The 26,151-nt window shown below is 40.1% G+C and overlaps 1 protein-coding gene across 3 annotated transcripts in view; it reads left to right on the forward strand.

The window, feature by feature from the left end:
* Nucleotides 1–26,151, forward strand: part of CHD6 (chromodomain helicase DNA binding protein 6) — a 181,118-nt gene that overhangs the window by 24,076 nt on the left and 130,891 nt on the right. For 2 of the 3 annotated variants that reach the window (XM_033094538.1, XM_033094537.1), the window contains exons 2-3: nucleotides 11,342–11,731; nucleotides 25,300–25,355. In XM_033094538.1, coding sequence (XP_032950429.1) covers nucleotides 25,323–25,355 — 33 coding nt within the window. In that variant the 5' untranslated portion in view covers nucleotides 11,342–11,731; nucleotides 25,300–25,322. The remainder of the gene's footprint in view (nucleotides 1–11,341; nucleotides 11,732–25,299; nucleotides 25,356–26,151) is intronic. The other variant, XM_033094536.1, reaches the window with a different exon arrangement.

A 26,151-nucleotide genomic window follows, 5' to 3' on the forward strand; every position in this document is an offset into this window, starting at 1 on the left:
AACAGAAATTTAAGCCAAGTTAGTTTACAAAAATGGTGTAGAGTGGTGTAGTAGATGGAATCATTGGTCCCAGTTCTTGACTCTCCTATGGTAGTATTTTACATTCATACCTTTGCCATATAACCTCAGATGGAATTACCCCTTGATTTTGGGCTTGGCCATGACTTGTGTTAGGCCATATTTAGGCCAGGAACAGGAACCTTCTTATCTTAAAATCCATCTTGTCTTGCTTTGTACCTGCCGGCTTGTTTGCCTTAGTCCTGGAGAAGCCGCCTGGAATGGAGAAACCATCTTATCCTGTCTCGCTTTGTGCTTTGCTTGTCTCCTAGGGGCCTGGGAGTAGGGTGGAGACCTGGGGGCCAGGGTGTGGAGCCGGAGGGCTTGGTCATGCCCCAAAACCCTTTGTTGCTAGAGACAATGCAGCAAAAACCCCCTGAAGCATTGAAGTGGGAACTACCTCGTTTAGCCCCACCTATAAAACTCCGTACCCCTTTTTTGTTTGGGGAGGTTATGGTCTTTTCTAGCCTGATCTCCTGCAGCCCAAACATGCCAAATAAATTGTAATCGACCAGTTTTGGTGTCACGCAACTCATTCCTCCGGCTGAGCCTAAGCACTGGCGTTGGCCCCATGGGATGGATATTAGTAGTGGCCGTGACGCAAGGAGAGGTTGGCAGCAGGCGTGTGCTGATGGGCTTGGCCTCTTGCGCCTTTGCCATCCTCCTGAGAAGAACCCTGAGGAGCTGCAGCCTCCTCAGTGTGAGCCTCAGAGTGAAACCATAGAGCAGAGCCACCCCAGCGGACTTGTGCTGACGAAAACACATCGAGCCTAAGAGAAAGCTTATACGTTTATTTGAGCCAAAATGACGACGATTGCTGGGAAGCAAAGTCTCAACGGATTGAGAAAATTCTCCAGAAAGTGGCCGTTTTGCAACTTATTTTATACATTAGAATCAAAGGAGGAAGGTTATGATCCATTGGTTGTAGGGGGTGGGGGAAAGCAAAGCTGGGAAGTCCCTGGGATTGGATACAAAAGTGGAGAGACACACACTTGTTTTACAGTGGTGGGTACAGGACAGTTAACAGCATTTTACGGCGCATAGAGATGGTATTTGGGGAGAAGATAACAAGGAGGCATTTTGTAGTTTCCTACTTGTATGGTGGGTTGTGCCCCCTGGGGGGTCCGGAAAAAGATCACTCTGACATTCCAAGAGTATGTTATCTTAGATGCAAAAGGACAACAGAGAACAGATAGGTTCACTTAAGGTAAAGATTGACCTTTGCCAAGGAAGCCATAGGCCAAGGATGTGACTTCCCGCTATGACCCACCTTAGTTAGGAATTTTTATGTTCACCCCATCCTCTGTGGCTATTTTCAGTCTCCTGAGCTTGTCAGTTTTAACATGTGGCCGCTTTTCCGTCTACACCTGTATGGAGCAGGGCCAATCCAGCGCAGATGCCTGAGGGAAAATGGAGTGCTGATTGGTCTGCTGTGCTGATTACTGTGGTGATGAGTAATCCGGTCATCCTGCTGGATTCAGGACAGCTCCGGGGCCGTGCGTTGCAGGCTTTCTTGGATGGTCTCTGCTAGTACTTTGCCATTTTCCGTACTGGATGCCCAGTGAGTGCCCCACCCTTCTCACCCACTGCCTTCTGCATCCTAATGTATTGCTTGCTCTCTACTTACAGTTTCTGCCTACTTACCTATGGTATTATGTTCTCTCAATGTTTCCTCGTCCGAGGCCCCTTATCCCTAGCTCTTCCAGGCTCTCTCAGTCTGACTTCTCAGCTTCTGCTCCTGTTGCTTAATGCTGTCTTCTTTCAGGACTTTTCATTTCAGGTTTCTGAGAGAAAACTGATTTTGCCCAGCGGTTTGTTTTTCTTTTGCACCCTAGAAATGTCATGTCCTTAGCTGTTGGCCTTTTTAGACATTGGCTGCAATTGGGTTAGGGGCCCACCTTTCATCCAGTGTCTGGGGGTGGGTTGGGAGGAGGGATGTGTCTTGAAATACATGTTGCCTAGTACTGCCTTATTAATAGAGGCTGTGAAAGCGTGGAAGGCTTAGTGATAAGACTGGTCTTTTACACGGTGTCGTACTTCATCTGGAGATTTTAGTATTAAAGCTTGTCAGTTTTTGGGTTCATCAGTTCACCAGAAGGAAAGCTTTTAACTTGGTTTTTGCAAGCTTTTCATTTTCTGGGACTGCATTCCATTTTTCTGTTTCCTGGTTCCAAGAAACCAACCTCACAGCATGAATTCTCAGGATGAATTTCTTCTAAGGGAAAATGTGAGAGAAGGAACCATCTACTGGAAGAAAAGCTTACTCATGCAAAACCTTCCAAAGAGTTAAGAAGAAAATAAGTCAGCTTATTCTGAAGTTTTAGGTTCTGTAGCCTTTCCCATAGCTTTTCTGTATAGGGGAAGAGACGGGTCATGTTAAAACTGGTTTATAACAATTACAAGGTTGTGCTTGATTTAGATTTATCTCCATGTTTTGTGGTACTGTTTAAATACTACTTTAAAGTAAATGTTCATTTAAAGTTGTTAGTTGCTAATATATAGAAATATGATTGATTTTTGTATATTGATCTTACATCCTATGACCTTATTAAACGAATTTACTGGTTTTAGAAGCTTTTTTTTTTTTTGGTAGATTCTTTGGGATTTTCTACATTGATATGTCAAGTGCAAATAAAGACAATTTTATTTCTTCCTGTTTAATCTGTATGCCTTCTATTTCTTTTTCTTGTCCTATTGCACTGGCTAGATCTCTGGTGTGATGAGGTTAGACATGTCTTGTTCCTGAGTTTAGGGGAAAATAGTACAGTCCCATTAACTAATTTTTTCATCAATGCCTTTTATCACATTGAGGATGTTTTCTTTTATTCCTACTTTGCAGAAACTTTTTCTCATAAATGGACATTGGATTTTGTCTGATACTTTTTGTGTATTTGTTGAGATGATCATGTGGGTTTTTTCCCTTAGTCTGTTGAATTCCATTAATTGATTTTTGAATGTTAAATCCCTCTTGCATACAGGATAGAACTTACTTGGTCTTGATGTATTATCCTTTCTATACATTGCTGTGTTCAATGTGATGGTACAGTTGACCCTTGAACAACACAGGTTTGAACTGCACAGGTCCACTTATACACAGATTTTTTTCCAACAAATGCAGTCCTTTTTATCTCTGGGTTTTGCATCCAGGGATTCAACCAACCACAGATCAATACCAGTAATTTCCATCTGTCGTTGGGAATCCGCGGATATGGAGGGCCAGCTGTATGCATTGTTCTATGTTGTGTTATGTAAAAGACCTGAGCATCTGCAGGTTTGGGTATCTGCGGGGGATTGGTTCCTAAAAGCAATCCCCCGCAGATACTGAGGGCCCACTGTAGTGAAGTTTTGTGGGGAGTCAAAAGTTATATGCAGTTTTTTGACTGCATTGGGTCAGTGCCACAAATTCCCGCATTGATCAAGGGTCAACTGTAGTTTTAAGGATTTTAGTGTCTTTGTTTTGATCTTTGTCTTTAAACTATGGTTTCTTATATTGCCATTGCTGGATTTGGAATTAGGGTAATGCTGGCCTCATAAAATGAGATGGGAAGTGTTCCCTCCTGTTGTTTTCTGGAAGAGTGTATGTAAAACTGGTGTAACTTTTTTCCATAAATATTTGGTAAAATTTGCCATTGAAACTGTTTCCACCTGGAGTTTTCTTTGTTGGATGGTTTTTAACTATAAATTTACCATCTTTAATAGATGAAGAGCTATTCAGGTTGTCTTTCTTCTTAAGTGGGCTTTGCTACATTGTATCTTTTGAGGAACTTACCCAATTCATCTAAGTTGTCCAAATTCACAGATATAAAATTAATGTTGTTATCTTTTTAGTGTGTGTAGGAACCCTAAAGATGTCTCCTTTATGAGTCCTGATATTGGTAATTTGTGTCCTTTTTTTTTTTTCCTTGATCATTCTGGCTAGAGGTTTATCAGTTTTATTGATCTTTTCAAAGAACTGGCTTTTTAGTTAAATTAATTTTTGTCTTACTATTTTTCTGTTCTCAATTTCGTTGATTTTTATTCTTTATAATTTTTTCCTTTTACTTTAGGTTTAGTTTGGTCTCTTTAGTATCTTAAGGTGTAAGCTTAATTCATCTGAGGATTTTTTCTTATTTTCTAATAATCTCTTAATACTGCTTTCCATAAATTTTCATATATTGTGTTTTGATGTTCATTCAATTTAAAATATTTCCTAATTTTTCTCATTACTTCCTTTTTGACCTAAGGGTGTTTAGAACTGTTTTATTTCCAAATATTTGTGGATTTTCCACATACCTTGTTAATGATTTCAAATTTAATTACTTTATGGTCAGAGAATATACTTTGATATAATTTCAGTTCTTTTAAATTTGCTGAGGTTTTTTTTTTCATGGCCAAGGATATAGGCTATATTGGTGAAGGACCCATGTGCACTTGGAAAGAATATATTCTGCTCTTGTAGGGTGGAGTGTTCTATAAATCTTAATTAGGTCAGGTTGGTTGATAGTATTATTCATGTCTTCTATATCCTCACAGGTTTTTTTGTCTACTTTTTTATGGATTACTGAAAGAGGAGTGTTGAGTCTCCAACTATAATATATATAGTTATATGTTATATGTTATATGTTAATTATATATAACATAAATATGCATGTATTTCTTCTTTGACTTCTATCAGTTTTTGGCTCATTTGTTTTGAGGCTCTGTTGTCAGGTGTATACATATTAAGGATTATTATATCTTGATAAATCTAACCCCTTTATTATGTGAATGGCTCTCTTTATCTCTTTTAATATTCCTTCTACTGATATCTGCTTTGTCTAATATTAATGTACTCCTCTGGTTTTCTTTTGATTAATATTTGTATGGTGTATCTTTTCTATCATTTTACTCTATATCTTTAAAGTAGATTTCTTACAGAAAACATCTAACTGGGTTTTTTGATAATCCGTGTCTTTTAATTGGGATGTTTAGGCCATTTTCATTTAATATAATTATCAGTATGGTTGGATTTAAATCTGTCATCTTGATGGTTGATTTCTATTTGTCTCATCTATTCTGTTCTCCCTTTCCTCTTTTTATTCCTCCTTTTATATTTAGGATTTTTTAAATTCCATTTTATCTCCACTATTGGTATATTAGTTATATTTCTTTTAAAAGTTTAGTGGTAGCCCTAGGATTTACGATATACATCATAGTCTACCTTCACATAATACAGTAGTTCACATTTCACATACAGTTACAAGATTCTAACAACACAATATACATACTTCTAGTTTTTCCCTTCCAGTCACTGGGGTGAGAAGTGAGGGCTGGCCATGGATGAATTTATGAAGAGGTAGCTCTTACACAGGAACACTGACATTTTCTCTATTGGTTTTACACGTACGTTTTGTCTCCCTCCATTGACGGTAAGGTTTTGAGAAGGTATAGCTGTGTTCTGCTTCTGCAGTGTTCTTCGGTAATTACGCAGTCAATGCTCAGCAGATATTTCTGCATGAGATTTAGTGATACTTAATGGATTTTGGAATAAGTTACTAATGGCTTTACTTTTTCTGTTTATCCCTAAGAAACTTTGAGTAGTGATGGTGGTGATATTATTCCATTACGTACTAGCTCCATTTTCTTTGGCAAGTTGCTTTGGTTGCTTCATCTATATTACTTTGGGAATAGTAATAGTATATACCACATGAGATTATTACAACGATTAGGAAAAACAGTGCAGTAAGTGTAAGTTGCTGCATTCCAGTTTCTTAATTATTATTGACAGTGCATATTAGAAAGGCAAATCCAATTATAAGTTTTTAGAAGCTAAGTTCTTTTAGTAGGAAAACTTTTAATATCTCAAAACCATCTATCTCAGTGTTGATAAATAAAACTACTTCTGTATTAATTAAGGAGGTAACCTTTGCTTGGAATATTAACTGCAGAAAGGGAGCAGAGTTAATTAATTTCCACCTTGCTAACAGTAATATGCTCTACCCTCTCTCTTACCCTAGGAACGATGTGCCCTGTTCCCAGGGGACTAATGTCAATACAGAAATAGAGTTCCCAATCAGCTTTCCTTAGGACCAAAGGCACTTAATCTTAGAGTTCATTTTCAATTATATGTCAAAACTGTAGTCATCCTTAACCTTTAGGCATTGTTTATTATTGTTTGCTTTTATAGTGTCTCTTCCTTTTTACCACCATTATTGACCAAATCATGTTCAAAGATAATGTAAAGTCCAGGGGGAATCATAGAAAGGTGATGATAGTGTGGTGGGAGTTATTCAAAATATTTGGCAGACAGCTATTGGGAAAATATTATTAAGGCTGGTAAAGTACATTATTCGGGATTCACTGTTTACCTAACAAGAACGGGTACAAAACAGTTATAGATCAAAGAGAATTATTCCTTGTATGGCCATGCTGCCTGTATTTCTGAACCGCTTTATTAGATTAGTGGTCATGACATTTGAACAATACCCTCTTCTATAAATGCAGTCCACCACTATTATGGATAGTAGTGGAACAAGGATAATTATTTGTATATTTTTTTAAGTTTTGGAAAGAAACAGGTGATATATCTGACCTGTAAATATACAAGCCATTATAAAATATATGTTTTGGTAATTAGTTTAATTGAAAAAGTTTCTCAGGGAAAAGAAGCTGGAAGAGTTCAGTTTGGTATCAAGACATCTTGTTTACACCTTGGTAACAGAACATTGCTTCTCAGAAAGCACAGCTCCCAGGAATGTTGTAGCGAGAATGTCTGCTGACAAAAGAAATCTGCCCGAAGTATCTCCCTACAGTTTTTAGAGGCCGCTACTGTCAGCTTCTTTGGTGTTTGTTTTGTAAGAGGCTTTCTGCAGTTTTTCAGGACTCATGAATAGTGGCCAAACTTAGATTTGGTTGTGAATTCCTGTCTCTTCTTTCCTTTAATCTTAAAAAAATTTTTTTTATTATGAAAAATTTCACATACACAAAAAGTAGAGAGACGAATACAACGAATCTTCGTGCCATTCTTGTTTGATGTATCCCCCTCCCACTTTCTTTCTGACCCAGAGTATTTTAAAGAAAATCCCAGACAGCCTGTTATTTCACCTATAAATATTTTAATGTTCATGTCTATCAGATATGGACATTATAGAAAAGGACATTGTCATACCCCATAAATTCCTTATAGCCTCATTTCTTGATGTTACCTAGTACTGAATCTCTTCTCTTGATTTTCTCAAAAAAAAATGTCTTTTTACAGTTAACTCTTTGAATCAGGTCCAAGTACGGTCTACCTAATGCATTTGATTGATACATTTCTTTAATCTCTTTTGATTTATAATAATTCACCCTCTTTTTTTTTTTTTGGTTATGTCACCTATTTCTTGAAGAAACTGAGTCAGTCCCCTTGCCCACACTATGGATTTTGCTGGTTGTATCGTGTTTGTATATAACATGTTACTCTTTCTGTGTTACTAGTAAAGAGGTAGCGTGTTTCCCCGAAAATAAGACCTAGCCAGACCATCAGCGCTAATGTGTCTTTTGGAGCAAAAATTAATATAAGACCTGGTATTATTATTATACCCGGTATTATATTATAAGACCGGGTCTTATATTAAAATAAGATACATTAGAGCTAATTGTCTAGCTAGGTCTTATTTTCTGGGAAACATGGTAGCTAGAGGCTTAACTTAACTATTTTTGTAATCATTCGTATTTTAAATTACTCATTGGAAGTGTATTGTGCTTTCTGTTCACATTAGCACACTATAAGGCTTGATTGTTTCACTTTGTACACTAAGATTGATTGGTCGGTTCATTTTGACATAGCCCTTTGTTAAGATTTTCACCAAGAAAATCCATGGGGAACATTCTGACAACCTGCAGATTCCCAGGTCTGTTCGCCTTTCATCTAATGGTCTTAGTTTAACATTCATTGATGATTGTTGTCTGAGTCATTTATTTCACTGTTGTTGCATTTTAAGAAGACTGTAGAAAACGAAATGAAAAAACAGTTTTTTATGTTTCTTTTTTAAGGAGGGCGCAGCTCACAGTGGCCCATGCGGGAATTGAACCGGCAAGCTCGGTGTTATGAGCACCAGGCTCTAACCAACTGAGCTAACTGGCCACTCCTGAAATGAAAATTTTTGATTAAGAACTTTTTAAAAAACTGCATATAAACTCTGAGGTGTCTGAAAAATTCATTTATTCAAAGTATTGTTTTCTTTGATTATATCTAGTAAAAGTAGTATCATGTAGAAAAGAATGTTTAAAAGTTGTGTGTGTAGCCAAATTAAATGCACCCTATTTGCTTTTGAATTAGTTGTCTTTAAAAGGTTTTTTGGGAACAGATTTTGAGCTAGACTCCTGCTTTGGGATTACCATGCTTTTTGTGAAATGTTTTTACCTGACTTAGGGCTTGCCCCAAGGATAATAAAATTCTGTGGTTACTTTGGTTGGGGATTATGGATCATGAATTCATATAGGTTACTTGAATCCATATAGGTTATTTATTCTCACTGCTGTGGTCACATATTTTTCCTGTAATCCTACCTAGTCGGCTGTCGTGTAAGTATCAATGGTAATATTTGACTTTATGTAGTACTTCTATATGTCAGACACTATGTAATTTGCATGTACTAATTTATTTAAACCTCACATGATTATCCTGTTTTACACATGAGGAAACTGAGGCAGAGAGATTAAGTGATTTGACCTGGTCACACTGCTAATGGATGGCAAGGGCTAGGATTTGGACCCAGTTGGCTGAATTTGTGCGCTTAAAAGGACAGAGTGGATTATGTAGTCTCATTATTACTAGAAAAATACCTCAAGTGTACTGTCCTACTAGCCCTGGAGGATAATCTATTTATATTCATATGTAATGTAAATAATCTACACATATATATATATATATATATATATATTTGGTTTCCTTGTGTGTATGTATATAAATCTAGAGATACAAACATAACATGTCCGTGTGGAGGGACAAACATTCTTACTCCAAAACCTTTTTAAAAATCTCTGAACTTGACCTTAGATGGAGGCAGAAACACCTCCAGGCTCTGGTAATATCTTCTGCTGTAGGAGGGCCTATGGGTTGAGAATAGATGGAAAGGTCACAGGGGAAACCTAGCAGGCAGCTTGAAGTTAGGTCAGATTCACACAGGATACTACTCTGATTGTGGGACCTTTTTGCATTGAAGTTTAAGCTACTTGCTCTCTAAACAGCCACCCAGATCTTAGCTACACAATTTCATATTATATGAGCAGAGAGCGATATAGCTAGTATCCAATACCATAAAAACAATTTTTAAAATTCTCCAAAATATAATAGATAGCAGTCATAGGTGCCTCGATTACAGAACCAGGAGTCAGGAGGACTGTGGGTGATCTTGTCCTGTTTGTTCCTTACTAAGTGATTTTTTAAAAATTGAGGTAATGTGTCACATATTTTAACAAACTGTTAAATAATTCTCTCCCTCTCTTTTCCCGTCATTCTGTTTTCACTTCAGCAAGCGAATTTATTACTTCCACCAAATGTCAGTTCAGATGGAAACTGTGAATAATTTGAGCAGTCATGTTCTTTCATAGAAAAGTCTCCACATTTCTCTTTTTATATTTGAATTATACTTGTTTTGTACTGGTCTGAGAAGAGGTTAATCTGTGTGGACAAGAAAATGACTAGATCCTTAAGAATCTGAACATTGTAACAACCTTATGGTTTGAACCCGTGGTTATCACTGATAGGGGATAAGAGGAAGCTTCCTTAGGTCAGGAGCTTAATGAGATGGGTTTATCTAGGTGTCTTTTCGTCAGTGTTTGAAGCTTCAAACTGGTAAGATTTAACAGGGAAGTCCTCAAGCAGTCGATTCTCTAGGTATAAGAGTGAGGATGGATTTAAAGGCAACATGTTTCCTAATTTTATTCTAGTTACACATTCAAATATTGACACTGTATATAATTTTGATAATCATTATTGCATGGTTAATTTTTCCCAAATTTAGAAAATTTCTTAAAGTACTTACCACTTTTTTTTAAAGTAAAGATGTTCATGCCTTCTAACAGAAACAGATTTCCTGACTCATCTTCCTGACTTCTGTGCAGCCTTTCCTTTTTAGTAAGTTTTTTGAAGGAAAAAAAGAATATATTACCATCCTATGTTGTTTTTTTCTTTTTGAAGCCAGCTTTCTTATTCACCTAGAGAATGGAAAACTCGGGAAAGTAGGGAACATATTAATGTAGGATTCATTTCCCGTGGTGGTTTTTTCCTCTTAGTAAGTACTAAGTATTGTATGTTCTGGGGTCATAGGATTATAGGATGTCAGGGCATAGAATCCTTAAGAGAGGATTTCTAAAACCTTAGGTCAAACACCCTAATTTTACAGTTTAAGAAACAGATTCAGTTCTTGGGTTTCCTTGGTGGCTGTCTGCATGTCTTCTCTTGCTGGTTGCTGAGTGAAGCGGCCAGCTCCTCAGACACAGGCTAAACCATAATTCGAGAGGGAGAAGTTTGAGAAATGGTTGACTTTGGTGTAATAGAAATTCAAGATGAATTTTATGTTGGGCATATGCTAATGTAGTTGTCCCTGGGATTGTGTTAAAGACAAGCTAAAGGTGAGCTGCCCTTGTGTGGGCTTTTGGCAGATGGCGTGGGTGCCGTTCTGTTCTGTACTATAGGAGGTTGTCTTGTCATGTCTGGCCTGTGTCAGTGGGCCTCTGCCTTGGCACCAGTCCCTGGAGTCACAGCCAGCGTAGTCGAGTTGCTTTCACTTGGCGTGCATGATGGGAGCAGCGGCAACTGCATACGTGAAGAAAGCTGGGGTTTCTTTTCACAAAGTTACTGATGTTTGCATGAAGATATTTATTTTCTGACCATCTTATAAATTCTTTTTCTTGGTTCTCGTAGTTTTCAGACTGTTTCTTACGGCTTAGAAGAGGAACAGTCACATCATGTACACGTAATAATTTTGTGTCTTTCTGGTTTCCACATCTCGTAATGTATCCCCATATTCTCTAGAATGTGCAGCGCAGTGCCTGATGGATGGAGTCCTCGTCTTTCCTAGCTTCTTAATAGTAGCATGTGCAGCACCTCACCATAAGATTTGACTTGGCTTCAGGTGGATATTTACGAGGGTTGATAGTACTTTGACCAGATAAAGTAGTTCAGCTTTTGACTTTGCAAATTAAGAAGTTTACAGAATATCAAGTTTCCAGAAGCAAGCAGAAAAGATGTGGGGTATTAAGTGATAATATTAACTATCTGGGAATATTTATCCTAGCGAAGAAAAAAACTGTGGGATGGTTTCATTATCTTCAAGTACAGGTAGGACCTACCCTGGCCAACGAAAGCTTCCGGATCATCTCTGAGAATGAGAAAACAGTCTAACGCTCTGGGCCTGCAGCTGGGCCAGAGACCACCAGACAGATGTCCCTGAATACTTTCACTGGTGACCTGGAGCAGGAGCAAGAACAAGCAAAAGCACTGCGCCCTTGACCCTCAAAGACAAGCTCCCTTCCTCCCTCAGTTTCCCTCCAGGGCCCTCTGCTGACCAAGCTTAACATCGTGGCCTCTGTGAAGGAGAAGCGCTTGAGTCCAGTGCATTATCACAGAGCAGGTGCTGAAGGGTGAATCTGGAGTGGAGAGGCGGTGAACTGATAACTGGCTCAGAAGCCAGACACGAGAGGACATACTATAGAACCCCACTTTTATAAGGTAAGGAAGCAAGCGAAACGGATCTGTGCCGTTAGAAGTCAGGCTAGCGGTTACCCGGAGAAAAGCAATAGTGACGGAAAGGAGCATGGACAGGGAGGGCTTTTGTTGTGCCGACAGTACTGTTTCTGGATATGGATGCTGGCTCCCTGGGTGTGTGCAGTTTGTGAAGAGCTATACTTTTTTAAAATGCGTAGTGTACTTCAATACGAGTTAAAATGCGATACAGTCTGATTCCAAAGGTAAAACTTAAAAATAAGAGTCAGTCTAGAATAGGGGAAATACAAAATAATCCATACTATCTCAACCTTTCTGTATTTTTTTTTAAAACTTGTTTGAGGGCTGTGCAACTTAATGTCAGAAAACAGGTATCTCATTCATTCAGCAAAATGTTGGCAGAATACCTTTCTTTTCATTTGGGATCAAATTGTTACTGCCGAGGCCTTCTGGAGAGCAACTTCCACTTCCTTTTGTTGCCCTTTTTACCACATCTTCGAACAGCAGCTTATAAGATGGTTGTTGTTGTTTTTGTCTTAGTCGAAATAAAATATCACTGTTCTTCTCTGTAAGCGTTATCTTTGCCGTGATATACCCTTCTCTTATAGCAGCTGGTAAATCACCAGATCCCTTTTCTTCTGCCCAAGAGATTTGGGAGCCTGCAATGCAGGGGTTAATCATAAGAGGAACCATGGCGTTGGTTCTGGAATTGGTGGTGATGGGAGAGACTCAGTGTGTGGCTTTGAAAAGCTGCAGGCGAAGCAGCTCAGTACTGTGGTTTGTTCAGGAGCAGGTAACCCTGAGTGCAGAATCTAAGGCATCCACCACGTTGGCAGTTGTACCTGGATCTGGGAGATGGATATGGAATCTAGACAGGAGTTGTATTCCCAGAAAGCAAAGGTCGCAAAGAAACTCTGCCATTATACTGGGGATAGAATTTAGGGTGAATTTTAAAGTGGCGCCATCTGTTTCAAGTCCAGTCATTGTTAAATTAAAGTGAATAATAGTAATAGACTTGGAATTACCTACTTTTGTGTACAATCTCGTATGTAGGATATGAGAGCGTTCTTGAGCTTTGCGTGGCTGGTGGTCCTCTTGTATCTGGAGAGGCTTTGGCCAGAGTAAGGCTTACCACAGCCACGAAACACAGAAGGCTGAGAACCTGGCATGAATCCCTTGCAAAAATTATTTTCTTTTATTTTTTGACCCTTAAGTCATTTGAGAGTAGAGGGAAGAAAATAGTGTGAGTGGTGAAACTAGCAAGGGGGTCTTTTCATTTATAGACTCAATCCATGTACTCACCCAAGCAAGTATATGGGTATTTAATGCATTGTAGGTCCTGTCCTACAACACAGGGGACCTGAAGGTGAATCTGATGCCGTCTCTTGATCCTCAGGAGGGTTATAATTTTGTATTCCTGTGTTGGGGGGCTGCCTTTATTGTACTTCTCTGTGACATGCAGCTTTGTCACCAACTCCTTTAGGAATCTGCTGAGCCTTTAAGAACTGATACTTGGATTTCACACACAGGCTAGGGAGGGTTTTCTGACTTTTATTTACTTCGTATTATTGTTACTGGCCTGGGCTTCTACTATGCCACCAGTAAAGGGCTTCGTTTACAAATGTAGCATCTTAAGGAAAGAGCCGGTGATTGAAGGTAGGGCTCTCCTTCTGCGCATGTATGTATTCCAGAGTGGCTGTTGGAAATTTGCTGTCCTCCAAACTGCTCATCTCTATCTAGAACAGTCTCGAATCCCATCATCACAGCTGGTTGTCAGTGCTTGTGCTGAGAATGGAAGGGAGCGTTGGGACGCGTAGTATAAATATAATGTAATGTCAGTGGGAGATTATGGGTATGAAAAAGTTAAATTTATGTTTCAAAATGGTTGTCTTTTGATCTGGAAATTGATTCTCCTTACCAGATAAACAGGCTTTGTGGTTCTGCTCATTCTGGACCTGAGTTGTGTCATCTGTCACCCCAGTCCTTCTAAGACAGCGCCACATGCCAATCTGAAAATCTGCTGAGTTTTACTTCTAGTTAAGTAGTTATTTAGGTGTGAGAAGTCAGTAGTTTTAACAATATGTTGTTTGCTAATAAATTAAAATAGCAATTTGTAGGCACATTAGATGGACCACACATAATGTAGATGGTGTGAACAGATTTTTGTCCTAAGGTGGCCTTAAATTTGCCTGCAGTTTCTACTCTTAGTGTAGTAACCCAGATTTGGAGAGCCAAGGCGTTTTACTGGCAGGAGTTTCCTGCCACCCGCCTCACCATTCAGCCCAGGCTATCTGGGCTTGTTTCGCAAGAACATCGCGCAGCGTCGTGCTTTCTGTATCTACAGACTGGGTCTGCATTTATCACAGTACTCTCTCCCTTTTAGGTTTTGGAGAGGGGAGTTGAGTGTGGGAGAGGATTAAGAACTGTTTCAACCTTTAAAAATCCAGGGCTTTAAAAATATCCTTCTCAATTTCTATTACACAAAAATTCCTGGACCCTAAGGCAAGTGCAGGGGGTGTCAAGAGTTGAGCAGCGTGTAGGAGACTGAAATGACTGTGGAATCTGTCAGGGTTCGCAGCAGGCGATTTCATGTCAGATGTGGAATCAGGATTCGGGATTTCACCTTAAACTTGAATGGAAAGAAATTTGTGTCAGATTCAGAATCCAATGGGGAAAAACCACTTTGGAAGAACCTTGGGTTTTTATTTTACTTTAAACAAAATAGAGTTGTAGAAAGAGGGGGAAAGCCCATCTTTTCAGCGCAAGGCATTCCACAGATTTAGTTGATGTTTCCAGGTTGTAGCACTTGGGCTCGCTCTTCTGTTTCCTGTAGAATAGAGTGTGGAGCCTGGATGACCATAAATATGTGATTTTTATTATTTATTCCAAAGTAAAAACTCTGCTGAGTATTGTCTGTATTACGATTCTGTTAATGTGTTTACTTTGTTTCCTGCTGTCTTGGATCGCTATCAGATAGCCTCTGTTCCGTACTGTAATTTGCTCCGAAACAATTTTGTTTTAACAATTCAGAATTGAAGTGGAAGGCTTTACAAAAGTAAAGAATTTAAACAGAATTACTTGCTGTTATATTCCCTAAAGGTTTTATCTACGTTTATCATGAATAATTTGTATATTTTGTTCTCTTGTATGTAATCTTATCTGAAGGGTCCATCCATCTTGTCTAAAATGTGCTTAAAAGGTCCAAATGAATAATAGTTGTTTTAGTTGCTTCCTGTTCACCCCATGGATGGGTCAAAACCATCCTCTACTACAGTCTGCTTTTTTGTGTGTTTTGTTTTTGTTTTTGTTTTGTTTTGCCACATGGGCTTTCTTTTCTGTCTTTTTCTAGACTGTTGTAATTTATCTACAGAATGAATATCTTTCTCACCTCTGCCAACTCGCTGAGGTCTCATATAGAACCTCTCCATACCCTGACCTCTCACCTTATGCTGTTTTCATTTGCCTACAAGGCAGCTTGATGTAGTGCCAAGAGGGCGGAATTGGAACCCAGGAAATCTAATTCTTGTACTTCCGAATAACTGTGAGCCTTTGGGCAACCAGACAGCTCTGACTCTTAGTTTCCTTATCTTAAGATAAAAGGATTGTATTGCTTGAGCTTTAAGTTCTCTGCCTTCACTATGTTTCTGTGTTGACTGTTCCTTCAAACTGAGCCTGTCCAGGATAGAACTCATCTCCCAAAAGATGGTTTTGTCCCTGTTCTGCAAATGAAGAAACTGAGACCCAGGGAGATTAAATAAATGCTACAAATCATACTACCTGTGTGTTCTGCTATGGGTATTCTTCATCCACAAAAGGTATTAAAGTGTAACGAGTCAGAAAGTCTTGTGTTACTGGTGAGACCCCTTGAGCCTGAATATGGAACGTCGTTTGTAAAACTCTTTGTCTTTCCACATAAGGTTGTACTGTGAATTTTCAGGGCTCTGAACCTTGAGTGGTCGTGGCTGTCAGGAGATTGGTTTCTTCAGTCCTTTGTTCACAGATGTGAGCGTCCCTGATCTGGGTCCATTGACAAGGCGTAGGGTCTAATGAAAATGTAAAAAAACACAGTCTGGTTTTACTTTATAACGTGATCTTTGATAGCTCTGGTAGTGCCTGGCCACTTGCTTCTACTACTGTCCTTAATAGTGATTCTTATCAAGCAAGTTGTTTTTTATCACCAGATGAGGAGTTTTAAATGATTTTCTCTGATTGAAAAGATGAACTGGGATTTGAAGTTGATATTTTTCCTTCTGTATTATGCAAATGTGCCTCATTCATCATTAAAATCAAAGTGTTTGGCTTTGTGATGTCAGAAGTCCCATTCAGTTCTGATTCTGTGACTGCAGCACTGTTGATATGTTCCTAGTCGGTGAAAGAGAACTTCTTTAGTTTACACCTTTATACCATCTCAGACACAACAGATTGCAGTAAGGAAATATAGCAACACAGGGCCTTCGTTGAAATCAGTAGTGATTAGTTTGAATAACCAGAGGAGATGCATTCAGTTAGGAAAAGCCTTGTTGGTAATGCAGTTGACCAATAGGAAGCTTCTCAAATGGACTTTTCTAGAACTCTTGGTCCAGTAACAGCAGTTTACTAGGAGGTGGTTATTACTCTTAACTGCTGATTATGTCTTCTCACAGACAAGGATTAAAATCAGTACTCTTGATTTGCCTTTTGACTTGCATTGCCCATGTACAGGGTAACAAAGCTTTTACTATAATACATTAAATGTTTAAAACACTTTTCTTTTGAGGAGCAAAGTATCTTAAGTTAATATTAGCGGCAGTCGTGTACTTTCCAGCCAGCAAAACAGAGCGGAGCTCCCCCTCGGTTTGGAAGTTGACCATACCGTGCCTTTTTACTAGTAATGTTTGGCAGATATTTGAACTTAGGCATCTACATTTTTGGAGAGAAGGGTTTTAGCCTGGTATATTGCTCTTACACCAGTATGATTCTTCTCTTTTGACCCCCCCATTAATAAATCCATATGTAATATTAATATATTGAATTTATTCATTGATCAAGTACTGTGCTAGGAATTCGATATATAGTAGTCATCCAAATAGATAGGGCCCTGTTCTCATGCCCCCTATTTTAGTTTACACATGTGAATGCCTTTGACCTGTAGTCACGAGATTAAGGTGGTGTGATAGGTTATCTCTGCCCTGTAGTTGAGAGCATCAAAGATCAACCTGTGCAGATTTTCCTCTCACCTAAGCTATACACAAAAGGTAACTTTCACAGAAGTTCATGTAATTTACAAATTCTCCATGTTCCAAAGAAAACGTCTAGGCACCAAAAAGAATTCATTCGTGTGTGTGTGTGTGTGTGTGTGTGTGTGTGTCTGTGTCTGTGTACATCCTCACTGTATTTTGGTGCTGTACTTACTACCTTTAATGGACAATAAAACTTCTCATCCAGAGCATTGAAAATACAGGAAATCCTTAAGATTATTACAGAAGCATTTTCTCACCCCAGTTTGAATATTCTAGTCGTGCAGAAATATTTCCACTAGGTCATAGGATTTTCTTTAAAAGTAAAGAGTGACCATTTGCCAGTCAAATGCCCTTCCATTGTTGGTTGGTTGGCATGAGCTTAGACTAAAAAAAATAAAACAGAGTACAAAAAAAAAAAAAGAATTATTGAATACTAAAAATGTTAGTTATAAAAATAAAGAAGGGCTGGAAGATAAAGTTTGGGAAGCCTCCCAGAAAACAGAGCATGAAGAGATAAAAGTAGAGGTACAGTCCAGAAGGTCCATCATTCAAATACAGCAATAGGAGTTCCATAAAAAGAAAATAATGGGGAGTTATGAAGAAATAATACGAAAGATTTCTTAGAACTGAAGCAAGAGTTTCCAGATTGTGAAACCAGATGCCCAGTCTCATGGATGAAAATAGCCCCAAGGCTCATCATTGTGAAAACACTATCCTAAAAACTTGCTGAGAAGGAAGAGAGGTTATATATACAAATGGTTAAGCATCGGAATGGTTTGGATTCCTTAATAGGTAGTGGAAGGAACAGGACAATGACGCAGTGCTCTCAAAATTCTGAGGAGAAATCTATTTCCAGCCTGTAATTTGCTACCCCCCAGACCATCAAGGTAGAACGGAAACATATTCACACATGAAAATCTCAAAAACTTACCTCTTGTTCATTTTCTAGAGCGTTAATGGACATTGTGATTCACCAAAATGAGAGTCAACCTAGAGAAATGAAACATAGACGTCCACTTTTGAGAGGAACAAAGGGAATGAATCCCCAGGAGGTTGGTGATGAGAAGTCTCAGGAAGGTAGTAGCTTTGAAGCAGATTGGAGAGAATAAAACCCCAGATTCACCGACGCAAGGGAAAAAAACTGAACTCAGGTTGAGATGAGTTTTAAGGTTTAGGGGGAGCATTTTGAGATAAGTTATTGGTTCATAGAAAACAGGGCAAATTTTGAAATGAGATACTTAACTATTTTTAGGGGGAAAATTACCAAAAAAAAAAAAAAAGATTTTTAGCATAGTATAGTTCATGGCTTAGCTGTGCATTGAATATTCATTTAATAAATAATGGTGGTGATAACTATATTGGGACAATAACAGTTCATCTTCTGTAGCAGGGGGCTACTTGTTTTTATAAATAAAGATTTATTGGAACACAGCCACACTCATTTGCATGTTGTCTATGGCTGGTTTTATCCTGTAGCGGCAGAATTGAATAGTTGCAACACAGACCATATGGCCCGCAAAGCCTAAACTATTTATTATATGGCTTATAATAAATACTTGCCAACTCCTGTTTCATAGGAAGAAACCAAAAGAATAATGTTTAAAATAGGGAAAAAATAGTATTAGCATCTTTTTTTAGAAATATTATGGAAAGTAGCAGAAGGAACAGCTAAAGATAAAATGACTACCTTTGGGAAGAGTGAATCAGGAATAGGGAGGAGTAGAATCCGGGAAATATTTTTTTTTTAGGCTTTGTATTGAATTTTTAAGCTAAGTACATGTATTACTTTGAAAAAGTCTGAATGAAGAATGCTGAGAAATTTGATTGGACTGGAAGAACGGAATAAACAGGAAAGGAAAAACAAGCGAGAGGCCACCAGTTACGGTGAAGAAAGCGGGAGCTCAAAGCCTTTTCTGTAAACACCGTTTTCCCACTTATTCGCTCACTGATTCCATGGACAATCATGTAAGAGTCCACACGTCAGGCACTGGGCTCAATACTGCAGAACAGAGTTCCTTCCCGGAGGGTGCACGGGCACTTAAAAGCTGACGGCACGCAAAGGGGAAAAGATGGTGTATCATGGTGCTGGAGCTGCTCTCGTGCGTTTCACCAGATGCTTTCACGGTCTAGGGAAGTTGAATACGGCGTCTTGGAGAACATGACACCAGAGCTGAGTTTTGAAGGACAAGAGACTGGAGAGGAAGGAAGGGCAGTGGAAGAATTTGCAAAATGGAGGTGTCGCCTAAATAAAACCTGAGTGAACAGGGTTGGTTTCAGAGCCTGCAAGTGTTCAGTATAGTTGGATGAATGGTAGAAGGTAACGTCAGCCGCTGACAAGGACCAGAGGCCACCTCATTTAGGCAGGGCTCTGTGTTATGTGGAATTTGTATTGTTTTCTGAAGACACTGTAGATATACAATCGGATTTTGTTTATACTTTAGGAAAATGTACTCTTGGTGCAATGAACCGAATAATGGAATTAGGGAAGGAGGCATAAACAGTAGAGGCTATTTCAGGTAAGAGAGAAAAAAAAAGACAAAAAGTGGGAGTAAACTAAAGAAGTGGACTGGGGAGGAAACAAAGGGTTCAGAAATCATAAAGGAGCAAAGGGAAAAAAAGGAAGGAAGTAAGGATGACCAAATTTTGGGCTGCGTGGCAGTTCGTGGGACATTAGCCTTTGATGGAGAGCACAGGAACAGATGTGTATGTGCATAAAGGTAGCACAGAGTTTGATTTGGGAGGAGTTGTGGGGGTTTTGCGGCATCTGTGGAATACCTGATTGGAACTGGCCGGGATGCAGTTGGACGTGCCCACTTGGAGGCCAGGAGGAGGGCTTGGATTTGGAAATGTGCAGTGGTCGTGGTGTAGGGAGATGAAGTTTGGGAATTGAGAGAATTCAGGGAGCCCTTGTGGTATTAAGAGTATTGAACCTGGAGGGCACTGCCATTTAAGGGTTAGGCCTTATAATAAGGAGGAGCTTAGTGAGGAAGAGGAGCTTTGGAAACCGGCAATCAGAGGAAAATCAGGAGGGAATGACCCCCAAGAAACCAGTGAAGTGAGAATTTTAAGAGAAGGAAGTGGTCTATAGTTTAAAGTGCTGCGAGGAAGTCAGAATAAAGCCTAAAAATGCCCATTGGATTTAGCAGCTAAGGAGTCATTGATAAGAACAACTTTAGGGAAGTAACATGGGAGGAAGTGAAAATTCAGGTATGTGGGGGATTTGTTAGTATAGTTACTATTTTAAGATCTAGTCGAACCTGTTTCTTTGTTGAAGAGAACTGTATGCAGAGATCTAGTGATAGGAGAGGAGATGATTCTTCATTCAACAGATGTTTATGGAGCACCAGTTATGAGCCCAGTGGGTGCACAGCGTGGACAAAACAAAGCTTACATTCACGTGTCTCCCGGGTCATGAATTTACAATCAACTAGACGTCATACAATGTCAAGCAGTAACAAGTGCCAGGAGGAAAACATCTAGGGTAAGAGGACAGGAGCGGGGGTAGGTGGAGGGGAGAAGGAGTGTTTTCTGTTGGGTGGTTAGGGAAGGCATCACTGACGAGGAAAGAGCAACTGCAAAGGAACCCCGAGTCTGAGGTGGCCGAGAAGTGGGAGAAAATGGATTCCAAGTACCAAGTACCAATGGGAGGGTTAGTCATCCTCCAGAGAGAGGGCCACCTTCCCCTGACACCGGAGGGAGGCCCACAGGGACAGGCCACTCTCATAGCTGCCATGTGGCTAATGTTCACCAGGTGGCAGACACTGTAGATTCTCATCCCTTTTGATTCTAAAACCCTGAGATAGTTACTGTCCCCATTTTACAGACAAGGAAACCAAGTCTGGAAGAGGTTTTACCTGGCCGATCATTGTTAGAGCTTGGATTTACACTCTGCTTTTGGGCTTCAACCCCTTGCTGTTATCCTCCTGGGGAATGCTCCAAGCCTATCAAAAGACAGATGAATTTGTCCAGGTTGTGAAAGGTGGAAAGGTGGGGAAGTGAGAGTTGAGGGATACATTGCCCGTTGCCTGCACCCTCTTTGTGGTCAAGAATGGTTTTCAAGAGTCTTGGTAAGAGGTGGTTGGTTTGAGAAGGACTTAAGGAAGGTCGCATGCCCCAACACCCAGCTGCCCTTTTTTTTTTTTTTTTTAAGTTGGGGAAGGGGAACAGGACTTTATTGGAGAACAGTGTGTCCTTCCAGGACTTTGTTCCAAGTCAAGTTGTTGTCCTTTCAATCTTAGTTGTGGAGGACACAGCTCATCTCCAGGTCCAGTTGCCGTTGCTAGTTGTAGGGGGCGCAGCCCACCATCCCTTGCGGGAGTCGAGGAATTGAACTGGCAGCCTTGTGGTTGAGAGCCCACTGGCCTATGTGGGAATCGAACCGGCAGCCTTCGGAGTTAGGAGCACGGAGCTCCAACCGCCTGAGCCACTGGGCCGGCCCCCCAGCTGCTTTCTTGAGTAATGCTTTCCAAATGAGTTACCATTCCTCATGTTCCCTTCCTGTTCCCTTTTAAATTCCCCCCCTTGTAACAAGGTGGGATTGCCTTGTTTGTGCCTGCTGTTGTTAGCGTGGTTCTTAGGAGCCAGCCTCGAAGTTAAGAGTGGGCATACATAGGTTATAAAAATACATGCGCACTGTGGAAAATTTGAAGTGTATCTGATTGTGAAAGTTCCTTTCCACGTACTCTTTGTCACATTGGGCCTGTTAGAGTGGAAGGGACAGGGGCCTGTTAACAGCAAAGCTCCCTGTCCTTCCTGCCGTCTCCATTTAAGGGACCCTGGTAGCAGTCTGTTGTTTGTGCACTTGTCTGTGTGTGCATAAACACACACTTTCATAGTGAAATAGACCCCTTGGACTGCATAGGGATTGTCAGGGGGGCAGAATTCTCACGGTATAGTAAATGTAGTTGGTTTCTGTGAATGAATGGTAGGATAGAGTGTACCTGATGTTTTACTATTTTTAAGTGTCCATGGCAGCACTGAGGAACTTGGAAATGGCTCAGGCCATTGCAGAATTTTTAACTGGAGAGAGAGATAGTAATAAAAATAACTTGCAAAATGTTCTTATTGAAACCTGGCACTCATTTTTCGTACTGGAATCACGGTGAGGGGGGTGAGTGTAAGAAGGAAGGGGAATTTTTATATTATTTGCTCTTATGTGATTCGCAGTTTATCTTCTTGTAAAGGTAATTAGATCCTGCATCCATACATAAGCACTGAAATGCAGTGAGCGGAGTGGGAGGCCCACCAGTTTTCATGTAATTCAGAAGTTATACACATTTTTTTCCCCTGCTGACAAATTTCCTCATTTGCCCACACAGTTAGGAATTTCAGAATATGCCTGTATTATGTTTCTAATTAAGTTGTGGGATGCTGAAATTACTGTTTAATTTGTTCTTTATTGAACCAAAAAGATTTAATCACAACTTTTGAGCGACGGCAACACAGCAACAGAGGCTGTAAAACCGTTTCCAGTATTGTGCAGAAGTACATGCTTTCGGGCGCATCTATTCATCCATTCCTGCTACGTAAAATTTAGCCTTACAAAAAGATGATGTAGTTTTGTGTTTTTTAAACGTGTGCCATAAAAGAGGTAAAAAAGAAAAAAAAGTAGAGATAATTTAAGAGAGCGCTTTGTAAATTATTAGGTACTATTTGGAGAAATAAAAGTCAGTAACTGCTTATTGAACACCTATTGATGTTGCTGATGATATCTGTCATCCTGTGGGTGGCAGATGCTGGTATGTGACAGTCCCTCAGGGTGGTCTAAGTAAGTGCCCAGTAATACATGAGGTCTGCTGAGATTGCTTTCAGTGAGCTAGCGCAGTTTATTCTCAGAGTAGCATCGCTCCCGCTCACTTGGAAACCCCCCCCCACCCCCACCTCGGCGAATGGGGTGGCCTTATCTGTGCAGCATGAATGTCGCTGAAGGTGCAGGTGGCACTATCTTGCACGTGAACAAATTGGGGATGGGGTGGAGATTTGGTTTCACGCCTCTCTCTTCCTCCAACCCTGTTCTCTTTGCTGAGTAATCAAATTCACGCCATACTTGAGTCAGCCCCACCTCTTCCCCCTTCTTTCCAGCCTGTGTTCATCTGCCTTCTCTGATCTTCTCAGGCCCTGTGATGACAGGGACCCAAGAAGCGGTGGGCGTGTGTGATCAGCATGAGCCTGTGTTCTGATCTCCAAACTCCGCTGGAATAGGCGTTTTCACACTTCACCCTACCTCATCCCTGAGCTTCCTCTAAGGCTCAGGTTTATTTCCTCCTGGCTTATTTCCATGGGATGTATTTTTCAAGTGGAACTGGCAGCAAGAAGGACTGCAGCAGGGTACAGATCCAGTGGCACATTGCCTGAGGGCTCTTCAGAAAGCCTGAGACGATTAAAAGTGCTATTAGCAACGAAAAGCTGTACCTGTTTTCCCCACAATCCTGGCAGTGTGGTGGCCCTGTGTATTTCATGCTAGTTTGTGATACTTCATCGGAAATTGTGTTTTGTGATGTCTCTACTGCATTATATTTGTTCTTTATACTATAATAAAAAGTAGTTTTTATTGGCATTTGGTGGAATGTATTTTTTAAATGATTTTATTTTGTTGGGCAGAATTTTGAGTACGTATGTCTGATTATTGATAATACCCCTATTTATTAGCTGGATTTATTTTCCAAACTTCCTTCGTCATTTCAGAACTTGTGACAGTTTTTCACGTTTGAGGATGTTAGTTTTCTGCAGTCCGATAATTTAAAGTTGAGAGATAAAGGAGATAAACTTATACTGACAGTATTTACTTAGAACTGACTCCACTATAATGAAGATTAGAGGGCAAAATTCTGTGCACTGCCCTGGTTCAGAGCACTTACCCGTTCTCTGGAATTCACAGTTTTCTTGAGGTGACTAATTGTTGCGTCAGACGCTAATCCTCACAGTGTTTCTTAGCCTCCTTGACTAACTTGACTTTACTTTTCCTGCTTTGGCAAATTCTATCCCTCCCCGTCCCCTCCTTACCTGCTCACTGTCAGCTCGTAACCTCCTTGGCTGCTCTGCTTTTTGCGAGCATCACTGTCCAGGTAGTATTTTAGAGTCCTTTTTTATAGAAAATGCCTCTGACTCTTGGAGGCAAAAGACCCTGAATTGATAGACATTAAACTGATAAACTATAATTGAGGTCTCAAGGATGATTAGAATCACAAGCCTTTCATTTTTCTCGGTTTGCATCCAGCGCACACCATGAACTCACTTGGAAAATGGGATCGTCTCACTTGAATCTTAAAGTTCTACTTACTGCCTGCACATCTCATTCATCTGGATATGAGAAATAATTATGAACACAGGATAGTTATGCACCTCTGGGTGGCTTCCTGAGGGAGTGGGATTCTGTAGCTCTGTGGGATGCCCACGAAATCAAAGTCAACGACAGACGAAATCAAAGTCAACGACAGATGAGGCGGTGTCTGTGCCTGGCTAGACTGGCAGCTGAGATTCGGCCACCCCTCCATTGACTGTATATGAGGAGGGTGAGAGCTGCAGACCCGAGGCGGTACTTACTAGTTAGTGATTCATGCGGCCCCCAGGTTCCGGGTTTCTAGAGCAGAGTTCTTTCTGTTCCCAGAATGCTCCAGAGCACATCTAATGCCAGTTGCTGCCCTCTTCTTACTATGGTGCTCCAATGTCATTTCTGAGAGCAAAAATTCTCTGGCATCAAAGGCATTGTGGTGGGGTTGGAAATGGGCTTAAGTCCCGGGTAGCATAAAAATAGTCATTTAAAAAGTCATGAAATATTGGAATGGAATTCATTTTGTCAAGTAATATATACGTATGATTTAAAACATCAAATAACAGGAGAGCATATGATGATATGCAGGGGTGACTTGTCTTAGCTCAGCAACTCTCTCACTTTTTCAAAAGAACTACTTTTAACTCTTTCAGCTCTCTTTTTTATTGTGTGTATTTCTATTTCTTGCTTTATCAATTGCAGACATTACTTACTGATTTTCTTCCAGAAGAAATGAGGGCTGAGCTTATTTTCATCCCCTCTCCTCCACACCTCAGTATAGTCATGCCATTATTTCTGGTTCCTCTTTTAGTTTTATTTGTCATTTAATATGCCAGCATCTTTTATAACTTATTTCATCTACAAAGACAGTCTCTTTTTGACTCCACCCCATCTGGAGCAATACATTAGAGTTTGGGACAGGATTAGGTAGGGTCAGGGCTCTCCTTAGGACTTGGGGGGTATGTTCTGTAGGCGTAATCCTTTAGTCTGTGTTTTCCTCAGGTGTCACACTTAATCCTGAGATAATCTAAAATATTTTATTTTGGATTTTACCATAATCTTTGCCCTTTTTTTCTGTTTTACAGAAATAAGTATCTTCCTTCAATCGATGATAATGAAAATACAGAAGAAAGAGAAGCAGGTAAGTGATCACATATCTTTTAAGGGAATGCATCCAGCATGCACTGGTGCTTTTTTAACGAGAGGAGATGCTGGCCGCTATGGCTCATGTCTTAACTTCTGGTAGTTACCCTGCTTCCCATTCTCCATGTGGAAACTGCGAGCTCTGTATGAATGACTTAATACTGGGATTTTTACTTAGGCTCAGGTCACCTCCACATAGAAACTACATATAGGAGTAATGTGATGAAAACTATGAATTGGAATGTTATGAAAAGTTAGCTGTGCAGAGGAGAAAGTATTCCTCCCCGGAACAGCTTTCCAAGTTTTTGTAAAGAGAGATGCGATCAATTTTTATAGTTTATGTATTTATCATTTTGGATAGTTAATTAAACTTAAAGCGTTCTCATTTATAAAATTCTTATTTACAATGAGCCTCGGAAGTTTCTTCCCAGAGAAAATAGTCAACTAATTAAAAGGATGTTTGACATTTGCTGTCGTGAAGGAGGGGGGGGGGGGCTGGTAAAAACATCTCGCTGTGCGACCCATTCTGCCAGACTCTTTTTCCTTAGCTGGTACTCCTGTGCTACAGGTGGTCACATATCAAAGGAACCCAGACACCCCAACCAGTGTGGCTCAGGAAGGCGAGGTGAGGACACCTGCCTCTGTGTTGGAAACAGGCTGTCTCTGGTCGGCTGGTTTTTCTTTCACAGAATTGAATGACAGCCTGGTAACCGAGGAGATCTGTGTCCCTTTCCTGCACTGGACCCTTGTGCAAATAGGTTGGGTGGGACCAGCTACTCTCGTCTCCTCTGCTC

The sequence above is a fragment of the Rhinolophus ferrumequinum genome, chromosome 23 (assembly GCF_004115265.2).
Source record: "Rhinolophus ferrumequinum isolate MPI-CBG mRhiFer1 chromosome 23, mRhiFer1_v1.p, whole genome shotgun sequence".
Taxonomy (NCBI): Eukaryota; Metazoa; Chordata; class Mammalia; order Chiroptera; family Rhinolophidae; genus Rhinolophus; species Rhinolophus ferrumequinum.